Below are 11,243 nucleotides of genomic sequence, written 5' to 3'. Positions count from 1 at the left end.
ACAGGATAGGTGGTTTGCATGTCCAACGTCCAAGATTGACGGACCGTCACATTACTGCTAAAGGTGGATGGTGTCACAAGATATAAGATAGACCTATAGATGGTTATAATATACTGAACAGCAAAAGAAACGCAAGTTTCGAAAAAATGAAATCTCATGAAGGTAAGTGTTCATGTTTATGGAACGTTCATGGTAAATGATCCCAAATGAGATGACGTCATGCAATGTGACGTCCATACGACCCATTCGCACAAAACACAACAACAGTGCAGCAAAACTACAATTTTAGCACGTGCATCGACGGTTCTGGATGGAAGGCATGCATTTCAATTTGAGGTATCCCTTATAAAGGTTTATGTCAAAAAACAGTTCAGTATTGACGATAGGAGGTGTACACGCCACACAAACAATGCCTAGACTAACGACCGAGCAGAGGGGAATGGCTATTGGAAAGTTGCACACAGGTAGCTCTGCAACCACTGTAGCTAGACAATTGGGCTGTCATCTTACCACCATTACACAACTTGCTCAACGTCATCAGCAAACCAGGGTTGCTGCTGATCGTCCCCGTACCGAACGGCAACGAGTGACAACTCATGCGCAAGATCGGTTCATCCGGGTCACTCATCTAAGGAACCGAACTCAAGCAGCAACAGTAACAGCAGCCTTAGTTCAAGGGTCAATGGGAGCAGTGCCAAGCGATACGATTAGGCGTCGTCTTCGGGCTGCTGGAATCCACTGCCGAAGGCCATATGTGGGGCCAATTTGGGCACGTCAACAACGCCTCCGACGTTTGCAGCCCTAATACAGCAAGGGTGTCGATGGATTATCTGGCTCAGAACAACATAAACGTTTTTCCATGGCAGTCTCTTTCCCCGGATATGGCTCCCATCGAACATTCTGGGACGAAATTGGACGGAGGAATGCTGCAGCCACTCACACTTGCACAATTGGAATAGAGATTGGTGTTTGAGCGGAACCAATTGCCTCAGGCATTCTTTCAGACTGTAGTGAACTCAATGAGGCCACATTGCACGGACTGTGTGCAAGCTCAAGGTGGCTATACGCGCTACTAAAGAGACTGTCACTTTTCGCGTTCAGGGGTATCTCCATTTGACGGACTGAGATCAGTTTGAACTTATTGCAATTCAATGTCAACAGCAACTTTTAGCTGTTAAATTGACAGTGTTTTCTATAGAATAAATGATTAGACATAATTTTGGTTGTCTTCTATTCAAAACTTGACAAAAAGCCAGACTTGCGTTTCTTTTGCTGTTCAGTATATTATGAAAACCTTTTGCAGATGCTAAATGCTTTCAAATGACATTATGTTTACTTTTTACAAAATGCACATACATGCTCTTTGCTTCAGACAATGGTTCTCTGCTTGCTCGTAATTCCGGACGTGCCCATGGTCTGCGCCTCTTGCTTAATGTCCAGGAAGAGGAATATTCTCGGAGTCATGATAAATACTTTGGAACAGGGTTTATGGTGAGTGTCAATGAGTGTCAATGGTGAGTATCCAACTTTTGAATAATGATTATATATAAAGGACCCGATTAACTGGATCTATTACCCACCCGCCCCTCACAGACACCACCCACGTCAATCCCCAGAAGCAATTACCATTATTCCAGGTTGTAGTACCCTCCCTACTACTAGTGCACATGCGACGACCAGGACACCAAAAATACATCCTTGATCTGGGACTGGCTGCAGCACAATCCTTTGTCTGTGGATTGATGCTCAGGATAAGAACATATTATTATGAATTTGCTCAGATCCACAGAGGCACATATCAACATTGTCTGTAAGCAGGCGATGTCAAAACAGGGAAACTGCTGCCACAACATACAGTTATTGACAAATTTATTCATGAGGGTTATGCCCATGTATGATCATGATATTTCTAGTGGTAATTTATATTTGTTCTGACCTGAAGGTGGCTGTTCACGCTCCGGAGGTGATCCCAATCATGTCTGAGATGGGCATGGCAGTAGCTCCCGGATTCCAGCACTTAGTAGATATAGGAGTGAAGGTCAGTTTCATACTGTGTCGATAACAGAGATGATTAATTTCAAATCTAAAAACAACAGTCGTAAAGTGAGGTATTTGTTAGTAGTAAATCGCACCTAACGTACACTTCGGGTATAGTTTCATCTAACTTTGGTTGCTAGCGACCAGGAGCCGATTGTGCAATGGGTTGTTAATTGACAGGTCAGTACATCACACACTGACTCACACGTTCACTTCCGAGTGGAATAGGATAGCATCATTCCGAGGCATCCGAGTGAACTCTTGCCAAACTAAGCTGGAATTATGGAGTAATAATTTTGTCGGGGCAAAGAGACTATGCTCAGTCTAATTAAACGCAGCACCCGGTTCTTTAACAACATGGCGAATGTCGTAGAGATTTATGTGGATTGGAAAATTGTGGACCGTGTGCTGTCAACTGCGCTATGACAGAAATTCCCAGTTTTTCTTGTTTTTAATTAATTTACTCAAATTACTTGATGCACTTCGCGACCAAATTCTGACATATGGTGGTGTATTTCAGAAAAAGTAATATAGGCCATAGGCCCAGGTTACACTTTGAGAATTACAGAGTGAGAAAATATGTTATAATGAAGACTGTCTCAGTAACATAGCTTGATATATATATGCTGATAAATGTTTTAAGATGCTTGCATTTGATGATTGCAGAAGCGTATTAAATTTTTGGATTGTTGGATATTCATAAAACTGTAAAGGGATATACAGTCGCCGCAATGCTTGATATTTATTACAAATAAGTAAAAAGTGATATTCATCTTCTATATATGGAATTTTACAGATATTAAATAATCTGTCATTTCTACCCTCACCAATATACCTGCCAGTTTCTATTCGTAGTTTATGAGACCCCGATCTAAACTGAGCAAGCGCACGTCTATGTTTAAAATAGCTAACTATGAAGATATAAGATTCAACACCGAACATAGGTTTAAACAACATGTATCCAAATGTTTTTGTGCCTTTTATTAGTGCAGAATGCCAGTCCTGTTGATACGAAACTTTGAGTCTACCAAGAAATTCATTCAAAAAAAGCGTTTCACTTCGAACCATCTGTTCTTGCCAAACAAATCCAAATCCATAGACTTCTAATATATGCTTTATCCTAGATGCCCAGCTCCTGCAACCATTACTTTCCATTTGTACAAGCATGTTATAACATTTCTTTACATATCGCTCATTTGACATTTTCAATAATTTACACCAATATTTGATAGACCTTTTGATGGTATAAATATACAATGGATATCTTCCACATTCGCCTCGCACAACATGCGCTGAATCAGAGGATTGAATTCCTAGAAATCGTTTACAAGCTGCTACATGTATAACTTCTATTTCGTTAACAACATTCAGTCCCCATATTTCTGCACCGTATAATACAATTGGACAAACTTTGGTGTCGAAAATCTTAAAGAACAAGTGAAAAGGTAATGGCTTAAACATTGACAGTGATCTAAAAATACCAAATACAACTTGCTTAGCCTGCAGACATACATTTTCTATGTGTTTGGTCCATACTAATGACCTACTTAATAAAATACCTAGATATTTGTACCAGGAAACACATTCTATTTGTACACCATTATAGAACCATTTTTCATACTTCGACAGTCTTCCACCTTTTTAAAAAAATGTTACCTTTGTTTTTTCCATATTTAGCGTCAAACAATTCTCAGAACAAAATATCTTTAGGACATCAAGTCTTTTCTGTAAACCAAACACTGTATCAGAGATAAACACAACATCATCAGCAAATAAAAGAAGAAATAACTGTACAAGTTCAGGATGAAGCTGAATTCCTGGTACGCAACATGCTTCGATTTTATAAACTAGTTCATTGATAAGAATGGAAAAAAGAAGAGGGCTTAGGATACACCCTTGTCGTAGACCCAATGGACAATCAAAACATGTTGATAAATTATTATTACATTTGACACACGCTTTAACACTTGCATAGAGGGCTTGAATTGATTTAAGCATTTTGCTGCTTACTCCTCTTAGCCTTAAAATATTCCACAGTTTTGTCCTATTCACGAAGTCGAAGGCTTTGGAAAAGTCTATGAAACATGCATGCACTTTACCTCTCTTTTTTGAGAGATAGCGTTCAATAACGGACTGTAGGATAAAACTGTTATCAATAGTACTGTAACCTTTGCGAAAACCCGCTTGCGATTCAACGATTTTTCCATAGCAAGAGCACCAAAATGTTAGTCTATTATTCAGAATGTGTATGTACAGTTTGCTGAAGATACTTGTAATTGATATACCTCTGTAATTGTTAACTACACTAGTGTCCCCTTTTTATGTATAGGTACAATAAGACCCATACACCACGATTGTGGAAAATACGCTCGATCAAACAGAGCATTGAATAGCAACTGAATATAGGGAACTAAAATATCCTGTGAGGACTTAAAAAATTCTGCTACCCAACACTCTTGGATGATTATAGTTCTGTAATCGCTGCACAGATCTCATCTCTTGTAATAGGAGCGTCAAGTATACTAGGGCTGTCTTGATCTATCTTCTCTTCAATATCATGATCGATAGATCGTAAATCGACATTAAATGTATCCATATGTTGGAATATGTTTTTGAAATGTGTATACCACGAGTCCATTGTTAGGTTGGGAATAGAATTCTTAGATGAAGAAAGCCTGCACATGGTGTTCCAGAACAATTTTGAGTTATTCAGATTTGTAAGTAATTTATCTTTTACAGATCCGTAGTACTTTCTTTTTTTAGATCTTAAAGTGCAATTGTACTTGTTTCCGGCATGTACATACTAGCGAGCGCTCCATCGTTAAAATGCCTAAAACACTCCAGAAGTCTGTCTTTCTCATGTCTTAGAAATGTGCACTCTTTGTCAAACAAAGTTTGTTAATTTCGTCTATTTATGCCATGTTTGCGTTTCATATACTGTGCAGCTTGACATATTGCATTTGTAAGAAATGTTACTGCGTTGTTAATATCTGAAAGAACGTCATCACAAAAGCTTTCAAGCAATCTAGATATATCAGGTGAAAGTAAATTCTCCCTGGATTGGCCGACCTTGTCCACATCCCACTTAAATCTAAACTTCGCACTCTCGCCACGTGCATCCTGTGTTACGTTACCATCCTCGCGTAGAGTGGCGTGTATTCCACGTGACTGAAACGTACATCGTACAGGTAGATGATCAGACTCAGACCTCGTAACGGCATCGAATTCGTCACACAATGTGAATAAAGAACTTGAAGTGATAATAAAGTCAATGACACTTGTACCCACTTCTGAAACAAAAGTATATTCACCAACACCTGCATCTGAACCACATCTTCCATTCATGATAATGAGATTGAAGTAAATACAGAACTGTAGCAATGAACGCCCGTATTTGTTTATCACCATGTCACGCGAATGACGTGATATATTACGGGTATCGTGTATATATGAGCAATGGTCTAAACCAACATGACTCGAAATATCATGTAAAGTGTAATCCAACTCTATACCTGTTCTTGCATTAAAATCCCCACCTAGTAGTACATCTACATTGCCAAGCTCTTGAATTATGTCAAGTAACGATTCTTGTAAAATACGTATACCGCACTCAGTGGGCTTGTTGTTATACCATGGATAACTTTCTGGGTGTATGTACACACAAGCCATAAGTATATCCTTATTTGTAGAGAGCATAGACTTGTCAAACACAATAAAACTTGCATTCTCAGTACATTTGTGTAACTTAATGAACTTCTGTATACTCCTTCTAACTAACACTAGAATGCCGCCTGATAGTCTTCCTGCATTGGATAGTTTCACTGCTGGAACACTATAACGCACATTCTCAATAATTTACTCAAATTACTTGATGCACTTCGCGACCAAATTCTGACATATAACGATAAAGATCTGATTGCTGATTTATCATTTTTTGTTATGGCAGAAGTTCAAAATAGTCAGTTATCTTCCTTGCTTTGGAATCATCCGATGTAAAACTGAGAAATGTGAAAACCACTGCACAACTCATATTTTGCACATGCATTTGTAACACAATTCTCCTTTTGATAATAACTAGAATTCACAAGAATAATAGATTTCAGAACATGAATCTTGTGATGATGATATTTCTGTGTTATGACAGGTGGTGACAGCACACGAGGGCATAGCCGGCTGTGGGGACAGATTCCTGAAGTATATCACTGGAAACTATTCCCGGGAGGCATGCAAGATGGAGTGTGAGATGGACTTCCTCTTGAACATGTGTAACTGTAGGGATTTTGCAAATCCAAGGGAAGATTTTGCATTTTGTACCCTGCAACAGTACAGCGAATGTTATATCCCAGGTAGAGCCAAATATCGTCAGACAGACTCTAGCTGTGAAGCTGGATGTCCTGAGCCATGCAGCTACACCAGGTTCACCACCCAACACTCCAGCTCTCCACTGACCAGGAACTACATTGCTGCGTACACCAAGGCCAAGGGTAAGACTGAAGAGTACTGGCGGAGGAATCTGGTTATTCTGGAGATGTATCTGAGCTCTATGACCTACGAACACATGGAAAAACAGGTGGGGTATGGGATCCTAGACCTGTTCTGTGACATCGGTGGAGCACTGGGTCTGTTGCTTGGTGCCAGCCTGCTGACAGTGTTAGAAGTGTTTGACTTCTTATGTATCACTGTCTTCTCGGTGGTGTTTGAAAAGAACAAAGTTCATCAGATTAACAGAGAGGGCAACTCCAAATAAACCATTGGTAATGTAAATGAACAATAACATACATTTGAGAGCAACAATTGAGAACGTCAGTCATAATAGCATTCGTTCTGAAAAGATTAAGCATGTCTCTGCCTTACTGGTAGCACATGCCATTCACACAATGTATGTAGAAGTAAGCCCCTTTACCTAAAGCTGCACTTCAGTACACCTGCCATACAGGTCATTTATATATTGTTGTGTTCCTGTCCTAGCGGGAACACGTGTATACTGAGTATTAAATACCTGTAACTGTATTCTTTGTTCTGTGTCAGTTATGATGTTTACAATGTTTGTCAATAGATACACACCACCATCATTTACAAGATACATAATGAGTTATGTTCAAAGGAAAACACTTCATCATGATGTAGAGTTAACTAAATCACTGACGTGATATTTGGACAACGCTCGTTTTATTAGTAATTCAGATAACTGACAACATCAACATATTCCCCTGAAAACAAAACGAATACTTTAAGTTTAGCGGCATCACTGTCTGGAAATTGCTGTATGGCATTGTTGTAAACTATTTTGACATAACAAAACATTCACTTTACTATTAACGTAACGATGTCGTGAATTCAAACTACATTACATTTACTAAGTGGTAAATATTCATAAACCAGTCTAATCGTGATTTCTTTGCAAACATGTTCCGTAACACTCACAATGATCTAATGCCACCACGATTAATGTCTGTCGGGTGAAAATCAAGCGACAAATGATGTTTTCGTCATGAATACAAATAACAGAGCCCAATAACAGAGTTCTCTTAACATACGTTTCCGAATGTTGGATTAAGTTCACATCCCAATTAGGACCTGATTCTTCAGCATCATGTGATCTACACTTACAACGAGGCACAACGATCTTCACTTACAACACATGTATTTCTCTTGTAACCTCTTGTTTTTCGCAGAACCCGCTTGCTGATATAAATCGATCTAACCCTGCTTATCGTTTCCATATATCAAACAACGGAACTTCTCGTCATATTTGTGACATATAACACATGACATATAACACTTTTTCATACTTGAAATGAAACGGTCAACACAAACGTTAGCACAAATGAAAACCATGCCTTTTTCGTTCCTTAATATTTGCCGCCAAATTTCACGTTCATGTAATATCAATGAGGGGTGCAATATTTCAGGAATTGTATTCTGTGTAAATTTCAGATGACTTTTATGACAAGCTGTCTTGAAACTCTGTTCTGAATGCTGCAATTCTAAATATATCCACAGTGGCCCTTTTCAGTAGCAAGTGCATGCTACGGTTTTGCTAAGTCTATCATGTGAGACAGTGGTGTGCATGTTGAAATATGTTTTGACAGACGTGAACCTAATTGTTTTTCAAACTGAAACAGGTGCTATTTTGAGAACCCACAAGGTATAAATTGTTGTTGTCTCATATACTTTCTGAAAGATGAATGAAGAACTCCTTCATCGTATTAGGGTTTGGTTATGTATATTCCTGGGAAGGGATCGCGGTTTCCGTTGCCGTCGAGAAGTCCGGTCTTGAACTTTTCAAGTTCAAGGATGCACGTCTGCATGTATGAAGCATGTTTCAACACATGCCACAAATATTTCTGCAAAGATAATGAATGTAATTCTTTGAATGCAATAATGTTTGATTATGTAAGTTCCTGGGAAGACATAAGAGGAATCGCTGTCGACGTTGCTGACATCAAAGTAGAATATTTAACCTGAGGCGGGTATGGACTTACCCTTTCAAATGCAAGGCTGCATGCTGGCAATCTCCGTGGTTTCTGCATGGATTCATTAGCTGTTGCAGCATATGGTGTCAGCACCGTCAATTTGTCAGAAGGAAGGATGGACTATGAGTAGTATACACAATAGTGGAAGGGGACCAGGTCCTTCCAAAGGGTTAATTTTCCAAATCAAGCCTTTGTTAAGTCCCTAATCCGCTATTGTGTATACTACTCTTGGATGTGCATGCAAACTTTCACGAAAATCGGTGTAAAAGTTTCTGAAATATTGACTTTTGAGTGAGCATGGGGTCTGTCTGGCGAAAGGCTAACTATCCAACGTATTCCCGTACTTGTTATAACGTAGCGAGGCGAGAGCCTCTTGAAGCTAAATCATACCGCAGCTCTCGACAGTCCCCCCCAGGTCGCCTCGCTGCCGACCGGCTGGCTACGTTATGTTGATGTCCGTGAAACAGTTTATTGTGAATCTCCTTCTATGATTTGTTCGGTTTTCCTAATGAAGTCTTGCTGGGCCCCTTACCTCCCTTGTTCTATGAACTTTTTTCTCTCGTCTTCACTGATGGAAGTGCTTTTACGAGTCTTGGTTCGAATCTCTTGCTTCATTCTGAGGTACTTGGCGATTTCTGAGAGCACCAAACGAAACTATTCCTCTGAGATTTTAGAGTCGGTGAGCGCGGTGGAAATATGATCGTCTATCATGTTTAGCTTCGCTTTGGCTAGAATTTCGTCGTGTTTCAATGCTTTACGTTGCCAACCCTGCCACTCCGGCTGTTATTTCGATGCCTAACATCACAGGTGCGAGCACGATGGTGGATAACAACCCGACACCTGTCGCGCCTAATCCCATGCTCGTTGCCATCAAAACGGTGTCCACGGAATTGACAGCCCTGTGATATATTTTCTGTAATGCCGACCGTGTATCGCGTTCACGTTCTAGTTGATGTTTGATCTCACATAACTGTTGCAAACGAAACCCGTCTATGGTTTCCAGTGTTTTTGCTGCTTCATCCACGACTGGGTACAGTCCCATCCATTATATATATATATATATATATATATATATATATTTATAACATAATATTTAATTCCGTTAATATCAGATCGAGGCTGATAAGGTTAAGATTATCATTCACGTAAATATTCGCGACACGAATCCAATTTTTTTCTATAACACGAACTCCATCGAGGCTTACTAAGGGTGTCGATCCTGGTCGTATGACGATACGACAGCATTGGTGATTGTGTTTGTCGAACCAGCGTATTGTCAACCAAGTCAAAAGTTTTCATTCTGACCCACGAGCATCTGCGAGATAGACATCTATTACGAGCGTGTGTGATTTGATAGTCAAATTTGAATCGAAAAAATCCCATTGGTAAATGGGTACGTCGAACCGTAAATATGAAGTCATGTCGTTTGAAGGTAACATGCTGCCCGTGTGACCTGGTATTCGTAAAACTTGTATATCAAAACCTGGAGTGAAAGACGTGAGAAGGATCCCGTTGTTCGTAATTTTGGAGACGTAACCATTGTTTTTAAAAGATATGTGGGGTGAGTTGAGGGTCATGTCGATCAACCAGTCAGGCTTTTTTAAGTCTGCTAGTGACACCCGCTCGTATACGTTGTCTTTTAAGCGCAGGACGTATAAGGTGTTTTCCTCGCCGGGCAGATCAAATCCCCGCGTGTCTCCGAGATCAGCTAGTGTTACGTTGGGATGATGGTTTCCTTCGTTTTTTTAATACAAAATTACGAAATGGTTTTCAATTGGTTATCGGATAATTCCTCGGACGTGCACTTCAAACCCATGAGATGTATGTTGTCCAGTAGGAAAATTTTGGTGATTGATATCATGCCTTCCACGCTCACTATGACTCCCTGCAGACTGGTGTAGGTGTAACGGTAAACGGAGTAAACTTGGTATTGAGTTTGATCCCTTTTACGATTTCGACGACGTCACACGGCGATGGCGGTTGACCGAGGTAGACTTGGATGTACAGCGTGGATTTCGCCGGCAGATTTTCCAGGACGTTTACCACGCTGTCGAATTCCGACACCATCTGCAATCCCACGTTTTGTGTCCGGGTTTGCTCGACAGCATGTGGGCTACTCTTTGCCTCAATGTGCTGACGATCACGCTGCGTCTTTGCGTAGGGACATAAGCCACGATCAGCGTTCCGTTGTTCACATCTTTCGTAAGGTAGTGATTTTTGTTGTCCATGAAAACGTGGGGGGAGCCGACTCTGGGTTCGTCAAATCCGCGCGTGTCCCTGAGGTCAGATATCGCTATGGTGGCGCATTTTAAAACGCATGTTCCTGGACCTTGAGACTCCGTCATTGTCGTATGTGCAGCATCGCGCTGAGATATCATATACTTACGGGACCATGTTTAATGTCTAAAACCGATATTTTCAATTCCGTGATGTTGCCTCGGATGAATTTTTTGTACTGCCGCGACGAAAACGATTCGGTTGTGCTGTCGTTGTACTTTTCCGCAATAAGGAACGAGGTCGGGTAATTTCGTGCCAATCACGGTGGTTTTCGGTGGTATGTCGTTCGACATCAACCCGAGCATTCTCGCCAGCAGCCGAATGAGTCTCAAGTCGGTTTTTTCGTTGTTGGTTAACACAACCGTGCTATTCGGGTCATTCATTTTGAGTTCACTCCCACGGGTTTGAATATTTCGTCGTTGAGCGAGCACACGCTGTAGTAGCCGTCCGTTA

The 11,243-nt window shown here is 40.5% G+C and overlaps 1 protein-coding gene across 1 annotated transcript; it reads left to right on the top strand.

Moving 5' to 3' along the window:
* Nucleotides 1-439: 439 nt before the first annotated feature.
* Nucleotides 440-6,784, top strand: LOC124289902 (acid-sensing ion channel 1-like). The gene is made up of 4 exons (XM_046726578.1): nucleotides 440-464; nucleotides 1,373-1,491; nucleotides 1,943-2,038; nucleotides 6,182-6,784. The coding sequence occupies exons 1-4, from the start codon at nucleotides 440-442 to the stop codon at nucleotides 6,782-6,784; spliced, it is 843 nt and encodes a 280-aa protein (XP_046582534.1).
* The last annotated feature ends 4,459 nt before the right edge of the window (nucleotides 6,785-11,243 follow it).

The sequence above is a fragment of the Haliotis rubra genome, unplaced genomic scaffold (genome assembly GCF_003918875.1).
Source record: "Haliotis rubra isolate DU_JTF1 unplaced genomic scaffold, ASM391887v1 Scf112, whole genome shotgun sequence".
NCBI classification, from domain to species: domain Eukaryota; kingdom Metazoa; phylum Mollusca; class Gastropoda; order Lepetellida; family Haliotidae; genus Haliotis; species Haliotis rubra.
The sequence above is the reverse complement of the archived record's forward strand: the minus strand, read 5'-3'. Positions and strand labels throughout refer to the sequence as shown.

Bases quoted from the DNA above. Each gene is read 5' to 3' on its own strand.
- LOC124289902 (XM_046726578.1), top strand. From the start codon at position 440: ATGGCTATTGGAAAGTTGCACACAG. The intron at 465-1,372 runs GTAGCTCTGCAA...TCTTTGCTTCAG, and splicing joins TATTGGAAAGTTGCACACAG to ACAATGGTTCTCTGCTTGCT. The intron at 1,492-1,942 runs GTGAGTGTCAAT...TCTGACCTGAAG, and splicing joins ACTTTGGAACAGGGTTTATG to GTGGCTGTTCACGCTCCGGA.